Source organism: Lissotriton helveticus, chromosome 6 (assembly GCF_964261635.1).
Source record: "Lissotriton helveticus chromosome 6, aLisHel1.1, whole genome shotgun sequence".
Classification (NCBI taxonomy): Eukaryota; Metazoa; Chordata; class Amphibia; order Caudata; family Salamandridae; genus Lissotriton; species Lissotriton helveticus.
Genome location: NC_136067.1, coordinates 614,915,413 through 614,937,404, shown reverse-complemented (window position 1 = coordinate 614,937,404; position 21,992 = coordinate 614,915,413). Strand labels below are relative to the sequence as shown.

Sequence of the window (21,992 nt, the reverse complement as noted above, 5' to 3'; positions counted from 1 at the left end):
TAAAGTGGAGGCCGTCCCGCAGACCTTCCTGCCTGCCGAATCCATCCAGCGGCTCTCCTTGTCAAGAGGCACTGTCGATGACTGGGTGGTGGCGTGCTGTTTCCTCGTTGCCGTCACAATTACTGAGTCCGGCGCAGGATCCAAATGAAGAAACGCTGGGTCCGAGTCAGGGGCCCTATATTTCTTCTGCAGCCTGGAAGGTGCCGATTTCGTAGCCACAGGGGTGAGGAATAGCTCCATGGCAGGTTCCACAAGCCCTGGCACCAACCGCAACGAAGGGCAAGACAGCTGCTTCTTGTGCAGAGTCTCGAAAATGACGGAAGTCAATGACGCGGGCACCGTGAGCGTGATGCCCAGCTTAGCCGCCCCTCGCAGCAACACCTCCTGGAAGGTGACAATGTCGTCTAATGGAGACACCCTCGTCCGAGGGGAGTCAGAGAGAGTAGGTGAATAGTCCCTGGCACTGGATGAATCCGTGTGGCGGGATCTTGACCGGTCCCTCCTGTGGCGCCGTCTGGATCTCGTAGAAGAGCGACGGCGACTCTTCGATCTATCCCTCCGTCTGGAGCGAGATCTCGACCTCCGTGGCCTCGGACGGTCAACGGGCCGGAGAGGAGGGAGCTGTGGAGGCCTAAACGGGACCCCAAGTTGTGGTTGCCCCGTAGGAGGCGTCAGGAAATGTGGCAAAGAGACAGATCTCGGCGGAGGAAGTGGTAGCGGAGGAGGACGAAGAGGAGGAGGAGGCGTTGGATTACACGGAGGAGGATCCTTGGGTAACGGAGGAGGTGTAGGTGACTTCGGCTTGGAGGGCGAATAGACCTGAGAGTACTTTACCACTCTCCTTGACTTTCCCACTCTCCTTCTCTTCCCCCGTGACCTGAATGGGGTGACCTCGAGGCCGTACCCCTCGTAGACTAGCGACGGCGCAGCCGCGACCGCAGACTCGCGGAAGCTGAGGACTCTATCCTGGCTTTAGAACGCCTCCTGGACGACCATGGGTTCCTCCTCGACGCTGAGCGTCGTCTCAACGTCGATGATCTTCGTCTCAACGTCGATGACCTTCGTCTCAACGTCGATGACCTTCGTCTCAACGTCGATGACCTTCGTCTCAACGTCGATGACCTTCGTCTCAACGTCGATGACCTTCGTCTCAACGTCGATGACCTTCGTCTCAACGTCGATGACCTTCGTCTCAACGTCGATGACCTTCGTCTCAACGTCGATGATCTTCGTCTCAACGTCGATGATCTTCGTCTCAACGTCGATGATCTTCGTCTCAACGTCGATGATCTTCGTCTCAACGTCGATGATCTTCGTCTCAACGTCGAATGTCGAGTCGATGTCGATGGCGAACGGCGGTGTCGCCTCAACGGCGAGCGCCAGTGCCTTCTCGATCCCTCTCGATGTCGAAGATGGCTCGACGACGAAGCAGTCCTCGACGTCGACCTCGTCGGAGGCCTCGACGTCAATCCCCTTGACGCCGATCGTCGCTTCGACCCAGAGCCCTGGGGAGACTGGGAGCAGACCGTGGTCGTTCCTCTAGACGCCGACATCGAGGCTATCGACGCCGGCGGAGACCGGTGGCGTTTTCTGGCCTTCTCCTTACTGGGGAGCCCCCCCCAGAGGCCGAAGCATGGGCAGAGGAAGAGGTCCCTTCATGCCCAGACCCACCTTGACCTTGCTGTCTTCTTTGCTCCAATCCTTGGAGCCTGGTCTTCTCTCTGTCGTTCAGGGTCCTCATGGGAAACTGCAGGCAGATCTCACAAGTCTCAGGGACATGAGAAGGGAGACACAGGATACACACCTTGTGTGGATCTGATTTTGCCTTCTTCCTGGCACACTCAGGACATTTATCAAATAAAGCAGGCATATTTGACAAAAGAGCTGCCAAAATTACCAGAAAACTCCAGCAAAGTATAGAAGAAGCAAAAATACATCGAGTGAACACACGAACACTTTAAAAGTGCCAAAAATTACACAAAACACCCAAAAAAGGGAGAGCTCAATGCTCCAGGGTCCTTCTAGCAGGAGCCGGAAAAAAGAACTGAAAGTAAAAGGAGTGGGCTGTGCATGCTGGGATACCGAGGGTCTCTAGAGAGTTCCTAAAAGGCACGGTAGACACATAATGGCAGCCTATGGAGGCTTGTCTGTCCATCCCTTCCTCTCTATCATTCCAAGGATTTGGTGAGGGGAGGAAAGTTTCTCTATGGGTGAAACTTGACAGATTGTGTTAAATGTGTTATTGGTGTAATATCCTTGGCATTTCTAGTTAAAGTACTGGACAGTGTAGCCTTGTAGGTACAGGCTGCATTAGTGTCTTGAATTTTCTCTTAAGTGTCTATGCAGGACTGCAATGAAGACAGCTTAAGAGATTATTTTTGATTGCTCCGGGGCGGGGACTATTCACTAGATTATGACTATACACAGAGATCCCCTACTACAGTACAGGGGGTGTCGTCATGGGAGGTTACAAAATGAAACAAGGTGGTACTAAGGAGGGAGTACTAAGCTTATTGACCAATGAACAGCCACAGTTTACAGTGGACAATGACACAGGCCAATGAAAAATATGGGCAGATAGTGGGCGGAGCTTCAAGTCCCTACCTGAATACAGCATGCCTCGCAGAGCAGCGCATGAGCTGCCCAAGCTTGACCGAATAACATACTTACTCCTATGTACCATTTTCACCAGATTGAATTAGTAAAAAGGTACAAATATTTCTCACCATTGCTCGAATCCAACTGCACATTTGATACGAAATAATAAATGCATTAATCTTACTCAAGACGTAGTTCAAGTGGCTGCTTAGCAAATTTCTACCTGAAAAGTTCTATGAAATACTACAGCTACTTGCCCTGGCCCAAACTGCATGTGGATTAATTTTCTTGTGGATGGGATCCCTTAAATAGAATAGCACTTTGAAACACTAGCGGCAACCCTCAAACAAGGGATCCTATAGGTTTGTTTTTTTATGGGTTACAGCGTTTATAGCTAAGAAAAAATACTGTATGATTGTCCAAAATCCAAACTGTACTCTGAACAGATGTCTCCTTGACACTAACCCTCAAAGTACCACTGACAGAACTGAAAAAAAGACCTGATAGTTCTATTATTACATGATACACCAGCTAGATTTGAGATTGAGTAATTAAGTCCAAGCTGATAATGCCCCGTTCTAAAACTTTAGGACCTGAAACCAACGGGCATCGCCAACAAACAAAAAAATTCAACCATTGATGCACATAATTGCTGATGCTTTTCAGTTCCTTTTTTACTAAAATGTGGCCATTTCACCAGTTTTCTTGAACCATGCCATCATCAGTTTCCCTACACTTCCCTCCTATGTTATTCTCCATTATACAGTGGTCGTTTGAGTTATATCCTTTTCACTTTGTCTTTTTGTCAGAGACCACACCAGGGTTGGCAGTGATTCAGGGGCCACCTCTGAGGAGTCCTCTGGGTAGTTGGTACAATAAATCCCCCACTGGCATCAGTGTGGGTTTATTGAAAGGAGTAGTTTGGTACCAAACACTCTTGTATTCAGTGAAGCCATCGTGCTGCTGTGGAACTCGAGTTGTAGAGTTCCCAGCCAATGTCCTCTCTATGGCTTCCCTGGTACTTACAATATTAAGAAATGGTGCCCAATACCTCACCTGTAGTATAGTGCACTCTCACTTACCTATGCTGCCAAGCAGGGCAATCTGGCCTGGGTGCCTTATTGACTTAGTCGTTTTTTCACTCACAGCAGCATGCAGGCTGCAAGGACAGTGGCATGGTCCCAGTGAGGAAGGCCCCAAGGACCCTCTTCAGCTCTTAGGTCATCGGTCGCCAAGGTACCATTTACTAGGGACATACAGCCAGCAGAAGTACCAATTGGGAGTTTGTTTTATGGAAGGAGCCCTTGCACTGGTTAGCAGGAACCCTGTGCTCTACATTTAAAAGCACATTAAACCAGGCTAAAGTGAGGGAGGGGTTGGGGGGGGGGTGCTAATCATGCAAAAGAGACACTTTCTCACATTGCCCAAGTTAGTAGGACTTACAAGAAAAGTGGCAAGTTCCATGCCACTGTCACAGACCAGAAAAGCCAGAGTGGGTGCTCTGACTAGGCTAGAACCTATTTCAGGAGCCAAGGCTAACCCTACTAATCCCTTGGGGACATTACAACTACTTGTGCTAGTGCTAGGGGCACTAGGTGCATTTAGGAGCAGTAGTAGCAGTATCCTCGGTGCCAGATTTAGAGCAATTGGCATATCTAGCTCTATAGCCTTTTTCCTTACAGAGGTAACACAAAGGCTTCTTGTTTGAGGAGGTTTGGGACCCACCCCCGGAGGAAGACTGTTGGGGACCCTGTGAAGACTCTTTCTTGTCTAACTTTTCCCCCACCCTTCTCTTGGGCCTTAGAAGAATTTTGATACTTCTGGTCACCATAAAAGATTTCTGCTTCATATAATTAGATTGCATGCGACGTGAACACATTCATGATAGGTTCTCTAGTCATTATGTACTCTTGTTGTCTATAATGATGGTAGTGCTATTTTATGTTATATGATTAACAAGACATAACAGTTGCATAATTGAAAACAAATTGTTTACAAAAAACAATATTGGTTGATGACCTGGGCATAACTTACCCAGATTAGTTACTTTTTTGATAGGCCAAGAGTGCGGGAGAGGTACATGTTAATAAAGAAGTTTCTAGTTGGTCAAAATAATTAATTAAAACATGTTCAAGACTGAAAGACCTTAGCATGAAAATGATTAGATCAAGAATTCTCTCTTGTTTTGTGAAGGTTTGGCAGTGCAGATTAAACGGTTGTCAACGAGGAACTAGCCAATAATAGGGGTGGATTCAGACAAACACCACCGAGTCGCCTTAGTGCCGGTTTATGCCCCTGCAGAAGATGCTATGAGCGCACTAGAGTAGTGCGAGAAAGTGGCTCTATATGTACTGGACCAAAGTAAGGTACAGTGTGTATAGAGGCCACCAACCCCAGAGGTATAACAGAGGTTAAAGTCAGGGCTGACCTTATTCTCAAAAGTGGTAGCTTGGTCGAGCAGTAAGGCAGTACCAGAGGCCAGTGTAAAGCATTTGTTGTACACAGTCAGTAAGCAAAATGTTTCACACACTCAAAGACTGAACTCCAGGCCAATTGTTTTTATATCAAAGATAAAGTTGTTATATTTTTAGAACCAAGAAAAAAAAAAAATATATATACTGTTCTCAATATGAGAGGTCTCAGATGAGTACTTTGCAGAAAGGCAAACTTTGTAAACACAATAGGTACAGGGGTTGCAGTAGGCAACACAATTCTAAACAATTTAGCATTGAGCTCAATGGGGTTTTCTATATAAATACAGCTGATTACTTTGTAGATTACTCTGGTAGTTCCAGGACTTGATCCTAGATTCAGTCTGGGGATCTAAAAACAGTTTAGTAAAAACGTTTTAGTTATTGCAGTGATTTTTAAGGAATATAAAGCTATTTTAAAAGTTCACACTTTTCAATGAAAATCTGGCAATGTTATTCAATGGGAGAAAATTCAGGTTGCAGTTAAAGTACGGTCTCGTTACTTTTGTAATCCAGTACTGGGCTCCTAGGTCCAGCACTGGGGTCTCAACTTAAAACAGGTAAGAAATTAAGTTTCAGTTTTTGGTATGATTTTTAAAGAATATTTCAAGTTTTCAAAAGTAGACACTTGGAAGCAATTTCACAGAAAAGCACACAATGGATTCCTATGGAGAAAATTCAAGTTACCAGTAAACCCGGTTAGGATTGCTTTTGCGGTTCAGTACTGCGCTACAAGATGCAGTACTGGCTTCTCTCCTGATCACAGGTGAATACTTCGGAATTCAGAATTCGGTTGATTTTATGGGAATATTTTAAGTTTTCAAAACTTCACACTTGGAAGATTTTTCGAGTCAAACCAGTCAATGTTATTCAATGGCAGGTAAGTGAGTTACCGGTCTCCAGGTGAGTACTCGACTGGTAAAATTAGGGTTCTGGGCATGGACTCAGGGGTGCCCCAGGGTCAGGTAGCTACAGTTGGTTCACCCTCAGCGGCACCGGGTCAGCCGGGTGCAGAGGTAGTTAGGCCCAATATATCCAATGAGGGGCAGGGGGCCTCTGGTTGGTGGCTGCTGGCTAGCAGGCCACGTGGCTATGGGAGCTGGGCTCCTGGTCACTTGCTCAGGGCAAAGGGGGAAGTAGGATAGGACAAAGGTTGCACAGCCAGAGGCACTCGGGCGGCTGGGTGCAGGGTGCTTTTGAGCCGTCGGGCGCTCAATGTTATTCAATGGGAAAAGTAAAAAGGAAACAAAGGCTGCAGACTCGGGACGGTGATTCTTCATGTACGACCACCACTTCGAGAGGTAAGTTGGGATCTTGGAGAAGAGGTAGCTACCCCAAAGGCAGGCACAGGGGGCAGCAGGGAGCCGGGTGCAGGGGTGTCTTTTGGTGTCGGGAATCTTACCCTCTGCTGGTCGCGGTTGTGGGGGTCTCTGGTTCTTGAGGCTGCAGGCGTCGTCTGGTTCGTCGAGGAAGGTCTTTGGGCATTGGACTTCGGGTCCCAGTTGCCGGGGGGACGTCCTCGTGGTCTTGGATCACCCGGGCACGGCGGGTGCAGAGTGGGCAGGTCCTGAGCTTCTTGGCTGGCACCAGGGGGTGGTTGTTGAAGCAGAGCCTCTGCTTATGGGAGTCCTAGTCTTTAAGAGGGGCAAGGCAGGCAGGTCCTGCGGGTGTCCCAAGGTTGCTGACCGCAGGAGTCGCCGGGATTAAGCAGGAGCAGGAGCAGGTTCCAGGATCGACAGGCCGGTAGGGCTGGGGCCAAGTCAGTGGGTGGTGTTGTCCTGTTAGCAGCTGCACGGCGGGTCTTCTTCTTCTTGCTCTTCTTTCCTTATCGGGATCTGAGGAAGGAAGGTTCAGGGAGCCCCTAAATACTGAATTTAGGGGCGTTACAGTTAGGGTAAGGGCAGGGACCAATAGGTCCCTGTCCTGGGGTGGGTACACCCCCTAGCCTGCTCCTCTCCGGTGGGAGTGGGGCAGGAACCTAGCTGGGATTGGGCAGGGCTCCCCATCTTCAAGCTGTCCGGAGCCCGGGGTAGTGCTTCACCTTGCCTACCCCACCTGAGGGGTGGGGTTGGTACACCCCCATTCCTGATGTAGGGTTTCACGCCAGTCTTCACACCAGAGTGGGGGTCAGAACTGGTGGGGGCCAGTTGCTGGGTACAGCAAATGGTCTGGAGAAGCTCACAGAGGCGGCATGCCTTTGAAGCTTCCCCCTGCCCATCATGGGTGAGGAGACCTAGCACCTCGCCCAGGATGTGCATTGTTGCAGGCCCAGGAGAGCGGGGGGCTCTCCACCCAAGGGTCCAGCAACATGTCTGCTGTGTGGCAGCCGAGGCAGCCTCTCAGTCCAGACGTGGATTGTAGGTTAGGTTTCAGGGGATATCTCTAAGATGCTCTCTGGTGCATTTAACATTAAACCTCACACTGGCATCAGTGCAGGTTTAATGTGCTGAGCAGTTTGATACCAAACTTCTCAGTCTTCAGTGAAGCCATCATGGTGCTGTGGAGTTCATAATGACAACCTCCCAGCACCATATACTCTTAATGGCATCACTGCACTTACAGTGCCCAGGAATGGCCCTGGGTACTGGAGGGGCACAGGGCTCATGCACCTGTGCCCACACCACTGGCATAGGGCATCCAGCTAGAGGGGCGACTGATGCATGCTAGGGCAGTGGGGTTTGTGGGCATGAACAGGGACATGTGCCATGTCGACTCTCTGTTTAGTTCTGTACCTAGACACTCAGCCTGCAAAGGCAGTGTGTGGGTGTCAGGGTACAGGGCCCCTAAGGGTCGCACAATAAGTGCTGCAGCCCTTAGGGGTCTTCTTTGGTCACCATGCCCCGAGTACCTAGGGTACCATTTACTGGGGGCTGATAGGTGGCCAGAGATGCCAATTGGGTTTTGTTTCAACACAGCTTTAGGAAAGGAACACAGGCCCTGGGTACCTGGTTGGCAGGAGCCCAGGGCGCACTTAGTCAAAGCACATCAGCAAAAAGTGGTGGCATACCAATGCAAGAAAGATGACACTTTCTCACAAGTAGGTAGGTCATTATGTATTGTAGAACACCATGCCCACATTGTTATTTCCTATGTGCTAATTTAATTTCTAGAGTCTGCTCTTTGTGACCTTTGACCTATGCCCAAACCTTAAATGTAGATTATATAAAACTTTGCATTAGTATGTCATGCATGTTATGTTTATTATTAGCACATAGACTTTGTACAGTGTGGCGTTTTTCTATGTAAATGCAGCTTACGTATACCTCAGAGGTGCTTGAAATTTCCACACTTATTGTATGAGAGAAATTTAAATAGGATAGCAAGGTATGCTTTTATAAAGCACTCTCATTCTAACGTTCTTGTGTGTCATGACGGCCAGGACCACGAGCGCACGTTCTTAAGCAGCCCTCTGAGAACTGCTGCAAAAGGCAAAGATGCTTTGTCCACTGTCAATGAGTTCTGTTCCATGGAGCAACATTGCCAAAGATATTTGACTTTTTCACCTGACACAGGCGTGTACGATTCAATGAATCGGTCAACTTATGCTGTAATCAGCGTAGTTTCAGTACGTGGCTTCTTTATCTCAACTCTCCCGTGGCAGATTTCAAGCTGCTAGAAAACAGGGACAGGATATGGAGGGAATACACAAAAGTGAATACAACGCATAGTTTTTTTCTTAGGTATACATTTATGTTCATTCTTACTATTACTGTGCCTCCTGCCACTGTTTTGCTACATATATTCAGCACTAGGCTAGCATACAAAACAAGCATTTACAATGCAACGGTCTCGCCTTTGCAAAAGTTAGAGCTATTAGCATTGTAAATGACAAATTTTTAATTTATGTGTTGGATTTCACGACAGTTAAATAAATGCCATTGTCATTTAAAATGCCAATAGCTTAATCTCTTGCAAATGCTAGACCTATTGCATTTGCACTCACCCACACACACACGTGGTGGATGTGGGGGTGGTGGATCTGGTGGGGGATCTGGTGGGGGTGGTGGATCTGGTGGGGGTGGTGGATCTGGTGGGGGTGGTGGCTCTGGTGGGTGTGGTGGCTCTGGTGGTCGTGGATGTGGTGGTCGTGGATGTGGTGGTCGTGGATGTGGTGGTCGTGGATGTGGTGGTCGTGGATGTGGTGAATGTGGTGGTGGATGTGATGTTGGTGGATGTGGTGGTGTATGTGGTGGTGTATGTGGTGGTGTATGTGGTGGTGTATGTGGTGGTGTATGTGGTGGTGTATGTGGTGGTGTATGTGATGTATGTGGTGATGTATGTGGTGATGTATGTGGACGCATCACTGCCTGAAAGCGTGCCTGCTTAAAACAGGGCTCTGTCGGGTGACAACACAAATGATTTGCAAATGCAATTACATGCAATAAAGGAACCTCCTTCTGACATAAACACAAATCTGGTTCTTACAATAAATGGAAAGAAAGCCTGTGTATAATTTGTCAAAATTCATTCAAGACAATTTTATATTGAAAAAAGTGCAAAAAGTGACAGTGAATAGTGATCACGTGACAGAAGCAATATGTACAATACTGATGAATTTCAATATAAACAATCTATACAGATATATACAAGTTTTAATTTCATAGAGGCCATCCGCTAATATGACTTTACAGAATCCTATTTGTTTCTGTCAGTGTGCTAGGATTCTGGAATTGTAAGGCCTATGAAGAAATGTCGACGTTTCGACCCTTAGGTGCGCCAATGTCTGAAGCTGACTTTCTGCAGCCGATGGATGAGCAGCCTTGCAAAACAGTGAATACTACCACAAATCGTTCGAATAAAGGACTTTGTGCCAACTCGGTCCAGGTGACTTACAAGCACTTGGAAACCAGGACTGTCGTGCCCTATAAACCTGTCTTGAGAAAGACCCGCCGCGACCTCAGACATTGGCGCACCTAAGGGTCGAAACGTCGACATTTCTTCATAGCCTTACAATTCCAGGATCCTAGCACACTGACAGAAACAAATAGGATTCTGTAAAGTCATATTAGCGGATGGCCTCTATGAAATTTAAACGTGTATATATCTGTATAGATTGTATATATTGAAATTCATCAGTATTGTACATATTGCTTCTGTCACGTGATCACTATTCACTATTGTCATTTTTTGCAATTTTTTCAAAATATTGACAGTCATTTGTAAATTGTCTTGAATGAATTTTGATGAATATAAAAATACAACAAATTATACACAGGCTTTCTTTCCAATTATTGTAAGAACTAGATTTGTGTTTATGTCAGAAGGAGGTTCCTTTATTGCATGTAATAGCATTTGCAAATCATTTGTGTTGTCACCCGACAGAACCACTTTATATTTAATCATTAACTACCCAGGTTCTGAGGGACAAAGGGTTAACCCCGTTTTTTCATATAAATTGCTTAAAACAGGGCAGCTGATCATCATGTCCGTGCACTACTAGCGTTAATTTAAAGGATTAGAGACAGAAGTTTACCTCCTGCACATAACTTCTGCCCCCACCTCTCCCATCACCCACACATGCAATATATTAATGGGCCTGAATTCCAGCTGAAATGCTAGTTAAACCCACAAGACCATTGCACTTCTGTTTGTATTGAACAGCTCAGAGAGGCCTACGGAGGTTAAAAGACAGCACACTGTGCTTGCAATATTATTATATAGAACAAAAGCATCTGTGCTGTACCGTTTATCTTTAAACCTGCGAAAGCCTACACTTTTTTGTCGTGATAGGGTGTGGGAAGTCGTGGTAGCTCCTATCTCAGTGAAAGGCCGGCAGAGGAACCTAGCAGTGGATGCCTGGAGGAACCAGTTAATCAATCGAACCTCCGATGAAATCTCAAATTAGGGCTCGGCTCTGCAGTGTGGCGCCTATTTTTTAAACGTGCCGTTTGCTTTGCAATGAGTGTTTATAATGAGGCGGATTTGTAAACAAACACTTGCTGATCATGGGAATAAAACACGTGAGGATGGCAGTGGGATACAGACAGTAGACTGAATGCGTGTCACTGCAGATCTTCAACTGTATTCAGGTTAGACAGCTGAAGATAGATGACTGCGCGGCGCGCGCTAAACTGAAGAACTATTATAATTTATAAAAAGACGTTGAAGAAGTTAGATACCTCACTCCTAGAAGGTTTGATTCACTTACTTTGCGAGGCTCCTGGCCGCAACGACTCCCGTGGTAAATGCTGCTGGCCCAGGCATGATTTAGAGACCCACACAGTAAGTGCCCTAGGGCTCCAGCGGCCGCCGCAGTCTGCTAGGCGAGGATCTGATTGGTCGCCCCCAGGTACTCACCGTCGCCAGAGCCCAGCAGGGGGAGGAGGAGGCGGGAGCAGAGCGTGAGCCGAGACATCTTCACCACGTGAGGCAGGGAGAGAAGTGAGGAGGCTGGGCGCGAGCAGGGGAGGAGGGGTGGGGGAGAGGGACCGAGGGGAGGGCAATAGATGGAAGGAACGAGACCAGGAGAAGGAGAGAAGGGACGAGGATGGAGGAAGGGAAGAGAAAGGATGAGAGGAAGATAAGGCAAAGGGAAGGGAGCAGCGCGGAAATAACCCGCCCGCCCCAGCTCCATGAAAAAAATGGCGGCCGCAAACATTGTGAGAAAAAAAATAAGACAACACCCACAATGGCCCACTGCTGCATGATGTCAAAAAAGGGGCGGAGCTTATAAAAAACCACAGAAACGGCCACGAATCTGCTCCGAGAATGATTGCCCCATCTCTCTTCCAATGACTAGCCTCCATTTATGGAGCTAGCCAATGGAAGAGAGGCGGGTTAAAGCCACAGTACTGGCAAACAAAAAATTTCGCCTGCGCAGTGAACGCCAGGCGAAACCTAAAAACACAGGTGTTCTCGGGTCTGTGTGCAAATGTGCACCAGATTGAGTCCAGTGTTTAAAAGTAGGGCACGCTAAAAGAAAGATTTCACAGTCCACGCTGGAAGCTGTATTTTTGAAAATAATAGAAAGATTTAACCCTTATAAATGTAGGGCATAACGACGAGCACAAACGAGTCTTGCACGAGTATTATCTCACCTTTAAATTTGAGCACATTTTCACTCGTTTTTAGTCTCCATAGACTCTAAATAACACCATGAGAAGGAGAAAGCCTAATACTGCAACTACCTGGATGCACACATCTCCTCTTTTCAACACTGAATGATAAAATATTTGACTGTTTAGTAGCTGCATACACTGCAATACTAAGTTTAGATACGTACAAGAAAATAAATCATCCATAACTTGCTGTGTGAGTCATTAAATGCCCCATATTTTCAGTTACGGTTCTGCAGAAAGTCTGAGTTCCAATGTGTACTAATTTGAAATGTGTGATAGTATCAGAAAGTGCCAATCTTGAGTTTCTGTTTTTTCACAAAGGAACTGGACGCCTCTCACTCTTGCATTCAAAGCCATCCAAACATTCAGCGTGAGCAATGCAGTTTTTAAAGAGCCAAACTTCCCAGACAGGCGGTAACACAAGAAAGGAGGAGGTAACATTTGAACCATTGGTTCTTAAGAAGTGGCAATTCCTCTGCACACTTTTCCACTGCACTGCCTCTCTTAGCTTGTCGGTGCCATTGCTTAAATGGGACAACCATACACAAATCTGTCGGCACCCTATCACAAAACACAACCTAGCATGAACTGCTTGACAACGTCCTTTTGCTACTGGAAGACAAGCCGCCTCATGAAAGCATGAGTGTGGGGCTCAGTGCCCTGAATGACAAACTGGTCCCACACAATGAGACTCTATATCATTCAAAGAACAAGAACCTCTGAGGCTGTGAGGTGCAGGGGGCCGAGGGGCGCAAGCAGGAAGGCGCAGAGGAGCACGCGTCGAGGCGCTGGATCCCCCTGGGAGAGGCTCTTACCTGCACTTCCCTCCTCCGTGCCCCGCTCTCTGCCCAGGATCACTCACTCCAGGACCCCACAAGTGCTGAAGAGCCGCCGCGCCCTGGTTCTTGAGCTCTCTCCTCCCGGGCTCGGCTCTCGGCTGCCCTCAGACGCGCCGCTGCTCTTGTGCAGCTCCGGGGGGCTCGGCTCTCTCCTCCGGGGCTCGGCTCACCTTCAAACCTCCACCGTAGTGCCAGATTACAAGTCCCCCACCAACGCGTCCCTGATCCGCATGCAGGAGGGCGATGGACAGCTCTCCATCGGGGAGCACATCACAGCGTGCATTTATGATTAGAGAACATTAATTAGCTTGATGGACATCTCGCATCTCCTTTCAGTGACATACACAGGGGTGAGTGTTGGGGGGTTTTATTCTCGCCCCCCCTCATCCTCTCCCCTCGGGGGGTTCGGTATCTTCTCCTTCGGCCGCAGCTGGTTTCAGCCTTGAGGCTGCTCGAGGTAGCACTTTTATTTTTCAGTTTCAAGCACTTTTATACCATGTTTGTAACTGTGTAGCTCTTGTAATGAAAGCAGCTTTACCGTGAAGCGCTCTAACACCTTTGGCCAATGTCAGCGCCATGTAAACAAATAAATGCCAACCCGCCGCGCTTCCACACCACCTTGTGCGATTTCGGCGAAACATACAGATATTAAGAATAATAAATATCGACATTTGTAGTTGTTTATATTTCTAAATGTCAACGGTTTAAACGTGTAATACGTGTCAGGTAAACAGTGAGCAAAACACTAAGGAAGACACCCACAAATAAGCAAAGAGCAGTTGCAAACTGCAATATTTACAAACACCTGCTCCTCTACGTTTGAATAAAGAGCGATCCCAGCTCACGATATAGGAAGTGCGGGTCGTCGGCCTATAAAAGTAAAGTGGAGATTACCCGACCAATCATAGTTAAGGATAGAATTGCGTCCTCTGAGTGAGAAGGCGGGGCTACAGTCCTCAATGGGTGGGAAAGTGAACCGATCGTAACGTTGAGAAAATACGCCACCAACTTCGGGGACCGCTTGTAGAAGGAAAGCTTCTCTGACTTCAACACTTATAGAAACAAGTGTGTTCTGACTCTTGCGGACCGCATACATTTCACGTGTGAACGATCGCCGAGATACCAGATAGTGAAAGTTCGTTCGCAGATGGTTGCAACATCTCTACTGCGCACCCTCCGCCATGTTGGTAGGCAGCAGTGGGCCCCGTAGTGCAGGGCCCGCGCCCGGCCCCCGAGATCCCTGACCTGAGCCACCTGACCGAGGAGGAGCGCAGCCATGGACCGGCAGAAATAGGAGGAGGAGAAAGAAGAGGCCATGCTCAGGTAAGCGCCCCCAGCACCGGTGTGTGTGCGTGTGAACAGGGGAATTCTTGTAAGGAAGGGGGAAGCTATCGTAGTGCCTTTTGGGGATGCTTTGGGGGCGCCATTCAACGGAAGGGGGTATGAAAGGGAACTTTAGAAGTGAGGTAAGGAGGGGGGGGTGTGCGTATGTGTGTGCATGCGTGAGTGTGGCTGTGTGTGTGCGCGCGCATGAGTGAGAGAGGCTGACTTGCGGTGTCAATGTGGGGCCGGGCTGGACGTGCGCGTGCCCCGGTCTGTCTCCCTTGAGAGGCATCTCGCCAGCAACAGGTCTCGAGGGCGAGACCTAAAAAGACTGTGGCACACAAATCCATTTATCATTAGGTGTGAGCTAAAGTAGGGCATAGATAGGGGGGTATTAATCATAAAAATGTTAGTGCTTATGAATAATAGTCACCACTCTTTTAGTAATCAAAGTCTAGCCCTGGATGGCATACCATTACGGGATAAGAATGTTCATGGTGTGATGAGATGCCTTAGTGAGCCAAACCTCTGTCAGGAGCAGGTCAACTTCTAAATCTAGAAAGTTTGCCTTAGTAGCTCACCCATTAACCAAGATTCATCTGCAACTGTGGAGTATTTAGATAGGGAGGTAAGGCACCATGACATTTCAGCATGGATGTACCTGCATGGAGGTCTTGGTTGGCCCAATGAGGGTCAGAGCAACACAATGAACTGGCTGATTGGGGTTCATTGTGGCTGATTGGGGTTCGTTGTTGCTGAGCTGCACGCCAACTGTGACGGTGAATCCCGAAGGAGACCAGAGTAGGTCTCGAAAGGGGCGCATACTAGAAACAGTGAAGCTAGTATGTTTGAGGGGGAAAAAACAGGACAAGATATACACGGTCAGGTGATGATATGATACTGTATCTGATACAGTAAAGGTCAGGTTAGATTTTAATGGGGAAGTTGGGTAGTGTGGGTCAGTGACGAGAAAGGTTAAGCATAAGAGGTTATGTTTCGTGGACAATGACATTTTGGTAGAGCCACTAAACAATCAGTCAACAAATAGTAATTACCTACATTGCAGTGCTTGAATTTTTTGTCCGCTGATGTGCAGAAAGCCAATAAGAGGACAGTAGCTCTGAAGACATGGTGGTGAACAATTGGTTTAGCGAATGGAGAATAAGAGACAAACTATGGGCCGACACTTGGCTGTGGCAAGGTCAGACTATTACTAGATTGAGTACAGAGGTAATGTTTAAAGCCATACTAGAAGTATTTCGAGGTGCATAACAGCCTGGTTGTTTCTGACTATGAGGAGGGAAGTAATGTAACCGAAAGCATCTGGAAATGGCTTTTAAGAGCTTGGCCAACTAAGAGGCGAACATCAACAAGCATTGGCATAGCCAATAGGTCTCGCCTTTGGGACTTCATAAGTGTTTAGCCAGAGCATGCCTTTCCAACATGGATGCCTTTACAACCCACGCATGCAGTTTCTTCACGCTATGTTGTAGAGAAGTTTGGCTGTTGTGCATCATGTTGAAAAGTTATAATAAAGTGATGCTATGCCCACTTCTCATGCCACACATTAAACGCCTCCGCCCCTGAAAGCATTTCCGCCTACTCACCCCCCTCTCACTCCTCCGCCTCAGTCTGCACTTTAATGGACTGGTCTGAAACATCCAGGGGCGTCCCATGCTGAAGCCCAGCTACAGACTTAAGGGACAATGTGAGGCGGTGTCCGGATTGTGGAACAGCTGCAGAGAGGAGGGGGCAATGAACGGAATGTGAGGAGGGGACTAGAGGGAGGCAATGGACGGAATGTGAGGAGGGAGGCGATGGATGGAATATGAGGAGGGGGACAGTGGTTGGAATGTGAAGGGGTAGAGAGGCAATGGATGGAATGTGAGGAGGGAGGTGAGAGAGGCAGTGAAAAAGAGCAGCGGGTTCTCGCGTCTGCCGGAGTCATCCAGGAGCACCCTGCGGACGCTGCTTCTGGCCGCTTTAACCCCAGTGGGTCACAGACGTGTAAATACATGCCCATCCAAATTCTGCGGAGCGATGGAGTCATATGTGCCAATTGTAATTATGTTATTTTTTTTTGCTACGCCCCTTTTAACAAGCCCCAACTTTTTCCTCCCACAAAGCATTGCCAAGCAGCACATTGCTAAGATCATTCAGAAATGCACGGTTATAGCCCCAAGTCTTCTGTATACAGAACTGTTACTGTATGCGACAAAACAATAAATATAGCCAGGGTTCCACACTACTCAACATGCCACTGCTGCTGTTCAGTGCTCACAAGGGATTTACCACATCCGGGTTCTGGGGCCCCATACATCCCCAAGGTGTCCTCGGCAACAAGCCTGCCATCCCTCGGCAACAAGCCTGCCATTCCCCGGCATCAAACCACCAACGCCAACCGAGAGATCATGTGCAACATCCAAGAACAACCCAGGATCTAGCATGGGCACTACACTGTTTGTGCAAGGGACGGGAAGAATAAAGGAAGCCAGGGCGTAGGAAGAGGAAGGTGACGCCCTACAGGCCCCGCCCAAAGCCGGACCTACTCAGGAAAAGAGTGGGACATAGGGCTGCTGCATGCGGAGAGTCAAAGTGTAAAAGAGTCAAAGTGTGAAGCAACCACTTAGGTGTCCAAGGAATGACCCCTGTACTGCACACTCGTCACGGTATTTTCAAATCACATTAGTATGTTTTGTAATCCGTTTCACCTGCTTAGGATACGGAGAGCCTAGCACATTGTCAGGGTTACTTAACCAACCATAATATTAGAAGCCACTTGAGCTCCTCTTTCAGAGAGCTCCCCTCGTAGAGGCCCGAGCTCTTGATGGCACCAGTTTAAAATAAAAAGCGGGCCCCAAAGGAGTCAATGTCTTTACGGGGCCGCGGAGCACAAAAGCACCAAAAACAAGAGAGCGTGGCGTCCGTAATGAAAGAGAACGTGCGGCAAATGAAGCGGAAACAATTCTTTCTTTTATTAACAAGGTGCCTAAAGTAAATAAAAATCAAAAACAAACAAAAAAAACCATCAAAATAACAAGTGCAGCAGCCAAAGTGAAAGCGACCGCGCTGTGTTTAATTAGTAACCTGATCCATGACACAACGAGGAATGCAGCTGCACCCTGCGTGCCGCTACTCTCTCCCGAGAGCAAAACGCTGTGGGAGTCAATATTTGAAGAAGAGGTGGGACATGCACCCGCCTTTCGCCATTTGCATGCTTTCATTATTGAAAGTCTCATGCAAAGGCCAATCCAATGTGTGGGAGGAGTTATACCCACAAAGAGAAGTTTTGAACCCTCACAATAAGAGCCTCCCATAGAGCTGTGCATGCGCGCTGCGATAGGCTCGACCTAACTACAAGCAAGCAGGATGCAGGTCAGTGGATGTATTGCTATTCCCTGCACCATAAAGAACTTTCTTCATGAAATAATGGTTCTTTTCTTCTCATCCAGTAATCTATCATAACTTATTTGTTTTTTAGCACCTATTGCCACGTTTATGCTGCTTCTAAGAACTGTTAATAACTGGTTGAATTAAAAAAATGTAATAGTAATATATTAACCAACCACCAAAGGTTAACTAGACTTTTGATATTAGAATATGTGACCTAAAGATCTCCACATGCCATCGGCAAACCATCATGCAATCTTCAGGAAAACTTAAGTTGGTCTATTAAGCATGCTGAAATATGAAAGTTGTCTTCACCCCCCTCACATGAAGCTTCCAAAAAGGAATTTATGTCCTGCCTTACTAGACAAAATAACCAATTTGTTTGAGTGTAACATTGAGGGTACTGGGACATTTCTCAAATGCAACATTATGCTAGCTGGTTACAGGCCTCTAAGGCGAGCACTAATCTCAAAATATTAAGTAATGAAAAATAAAACTCACCTATGCTAGGCGTCCGAGGCAATCTAACTTGATCAGCTTCTATCTTTTGAAGATGTGGAGGGTATTCTTTTCTGTAAAAGAAATTTAGAGTGATTTTTCACAGAGATAAAATTGAGTTATTTTGTAATACAACAAAAATTATTTTGCCTTCAGTAGGAAGCTGGCTCTGTATATGGTATGCCACAAGGTGCACAAAGTCCATATATTCCCCAGAAGTGTATAGGGCTCAATGTAAACCCAAAGTACTCTTTAGGCCTAACACAGAGGAGTGCAAGCCATTTATTGCACATACATTGACCAATAACTGACACATGACAAAAAGGAGATCCAAACCAATTTTAGAAAAATAAGCTTTGTTCATGTTTTATTTTAAGACCAAGATCATCAAAAAAAAGGTAAGTAAGTTATTCAGGAAAAATAGTCTTTCAAAAGTCGACAATTTCCAAACAGTTCACAGTTATCCTATGGAGGAAAACAACAATGCGGTTTCACATGTAAATACCTAACTTATAGTTCCAGTCTTAAGGGTTTAAGATCAGCAGAGTGCAAGGTTCAGGTAAGCACAAAGTCTGCACCACCAGCGGGCAAAGGGGTGGCCAGTTGAGAGGTCAAATTTGAAGCTGGGCCCAATGCATTTCAATGGAGACTTGGGGTGCTTGAACCCACACTGCTTGCAGGTAAGTAGATCGGTTGCAGTGGCCAAGCACAGGGGGGCCTCGAAGCAGCACCAAACATACACCACCAGCGGCACAGGGGCGGCCTCGTGCAGGGTGCAAATACAGTGTCGGGCATCCATTGGGTTTCAATAGAGAGGTTGGTTTCCAGAAATAAGCTGCAGGCGTCACACAGGAGGATGCAGGAGGGAGCCCAACGGCAGCAGAGGTACCTAGAGGGTTGTAGGGGCAGTGTCAGTTCAGCTCACCAAGGCCCAGGAGCTTCGGGTGAAAGGTGTCCTTAGACGTCGTATAATTCTTATCGGAGTCGGTCGCGGTTGGGTGTAGCCTTTGGATTCAGGCTACAGGCGTCGTTATGGAGTCCATTAGGGAACAGACAACACCAGACTTGAGGTCAGGAGTGATGGGGAACCTGTTCTGGATCAGTGGGCCACCCAGACATGGGTCAGAGGCATCGGGTGTTCTGAAGGGCCAATTTTGGAACAATCTTAGGGAAAGAACACTTCCACTGACAGTCGTATATGCATTTACTTGGATAAACAGTTCAAGTAAGGCGAGAGCTTGTAGCTCACTTACACATCTTAGCAAAATAACAGCTATGAGGAAAGTTACTTTCCGAAAGAGGAATTGTAAAGGACAGGAATGCAATGGCTCGAATGGGGGACACACAGATCTTTTAAGTATTATATTTAGGCTCCAGGAAAGGGCAGGTGGAATTCTGGGTGGAATAACTCTTTTAATGTCTTCAGTAAGATGGTTCTTTTGACTTTTTATGATCCTACAGGAAGAACTGAATATATTTTTGGGAATGATAATTTGAGGTATACTCTTTTGATGGAGCTACACATGAAATTACAAAGAATTTTTAGATGGAAGTACTTTTCCCCATTTAGGAGAGAAATCTCTTCTCTGAATAGTAAAACAGACTTCAAATATGAAATCATCTTTTATATTTGTTACAGCTGGGTGTATTTAGATGATTTGGATATTTTTCAGACCATTGTAGGATCACAAACACAGTTCTACACTGATGCTTCAACCATAGTGTCTGTTATATGGATTGTTTTGGTAGAATTTAAAGTGAACATTTTTAGATATAATTATGCCCTCAGGATCCTAAGTAGCTGAGTAGCCATGTTTTCTTGCGTCAATTTGATTGTTAAACCACTTTGTATATGATAATCTGTATTTCATAAAGAACAATGAAAAATCAATGATGAATATCAATTTGTGAGAAATAACATGGTCTTGTATACAATACAAACACAAGGAGATAATGGACGGGCTCTGAAATTTTTCGGGCACTCAACCTCAGTCACAGATCTGGGTTGAATCCATCCTCACTTCGCCACCCGAGTTCAGACCCAGCCATATGCAAATCAGTTTTGACCCTGTTCCTCATGGGAACAGTCCACCTGAACTGCCACGCCAGGTCTTCCCTGGACCAGAAACAAGCATCCTGGGAACTGTTTCGGAGTAACACCCATCATCAGCCAGGCTAGCTTGAATCCAGTGTCAAATTGAGCAAGGGACCCACATCTGGGCATACTCTGCCAAGTTTTGAAGTTGGGCCCGCTCCAAAACTATATGGCAAGGATTTGGGGAAGGTGAGGGTGATCACAAGGGGCGGGGATCATGTCATCATTTCAGGATTGCTTTTCTGTAGCTCGTAATCCACACTAAATGTGAGGCTTATAAAAATGCAACAGCATCAAACAAAAACAGAAATTACCTAAAACGCTACTGCTCATAATTGGGGTACTGTGGGCCTCAATACACTCCATCTGCCGCACTAATGCTGGCAGTAGCCTGTAGGGAATATTGAAAATTAAGAATGGACTGAAGCGCTACAGGGACTGACAGAAATAACCATTAGGACCAGGTTTAGGCTGATCAAGTTACAAATCCTTCACCACTCCTATTATTCCTGTACCCTTCTCTTCAAAATAGGCAAAACATCCACACCATTGTGTCTCAGAGTTTGCGCCAAGAGGCCACCTTCTACCACATACTGTGGGACTGCCCAATCATCCAATCCTTCTGGAAGGGGATTACTGACATCAAAGCTCAAGTTATAGCGGGCACCTTCCAAATGGACCAAAAAGAAATATTATTGAATGTATCCGAAGACGCCCCCCGGCACAAGTACCATCAAATATGGGTGACCCTTGCCCTAGAAGGGCAAACGTAGCCAGAGCATGGGGAAGCGTGGACCCTCCTGAGATGCGGCAATGGTTGTCAGAATTAGATTGGTGCCAAAATGCAGAACAAGTGATATACAAAACCCGGGGAGCCCTGAGAAGTGGAGAAAGGTGTGGGGGCCAAGAAAACTTTTAGAGGCACCTGAGAACTACAGCACGAGGTAAGGGTAGGGGTGGGGGTTGTGGTGAGTCAAAGTAAAATATCTGATTTTTTTTATTACAGTCAGATTGTTGACCGAATGGTGTGAACAATAAGAATTGCTGATTGTATAAGATCACATCCTTAAAACTGCAACTTATGAAAAACCGAATAAGATGCAATGTCCTCCATTTTACCGCTTCAAATGTAATGCTGCAAAAGTTAATAAAAATAGTTTTTAAAAAATGATGGCTGTAGCCCTGAGAAGAAGTCTACCTCCTCTTCTTTCACTCATTCCCCAAAAGTATGACCATCACTTCAATCTCAAAACAAGCCCAGCCTTTTTCTGATAGAAAATGAGCTACTGCATGCTGCCCACCTTTTTTGCGCTAAGGGCACCACCTGTCCTAATGCTAGCAAGGAAAATGAATCCCATGCACCCTTGTTATAGTAAGACATTCAAACTTGTGATGCAGTGGACCCCTGGGCAAAAGTGTTCCTGTACACAGCAAGTATGCCCTGGCTCTCTAATGCAACTGCTGCTCCAATAATACCTACAGATTTAGGCATTCCACTCTGCCCGCTCAACAGGGCCATCGCTTCTAGGTCAGATGCTTTAACAGGCTTTCTGCCACTTTGTGTAAAAACAGCAACAAAAAAGCCTTCCATGTTGCTTGGGCCCTGTACTGTGCGCAACAATTGTGACTTGAGCCCTAATGCTAGTAAGGAAAATACAGCCTATGTCCTTTTTATAAGTAAGACGGCCATAACTGGTTTCCAGTACCCACGCACAGAGGA

At 46.8% G+C, this 21,992-nt stretch overlaps 1 protein-coding gene across 1 annotated transcript in view; it reads right to left on the bottom strand.

The window, feature by feature from the left end:
* SENP6 (SUMO specific peptidase 6) overlaps positions 1–21,992 on the bottom strand; it is a 744,657-nt gene that overhangs the window by 471,174 nt on the left and 251,491 nt on the right. Inside the window, exon 6 of the mRNA XM_078648082.1 lies at positions 18,181–18,251. Coding sequence (XP_078504208.1) covers positions 18,181–18,251 — 71 coding nt within the window. The remainder of the gene's footprint in view (positions 1–18,180; positions 18,252–21,992) is intronic.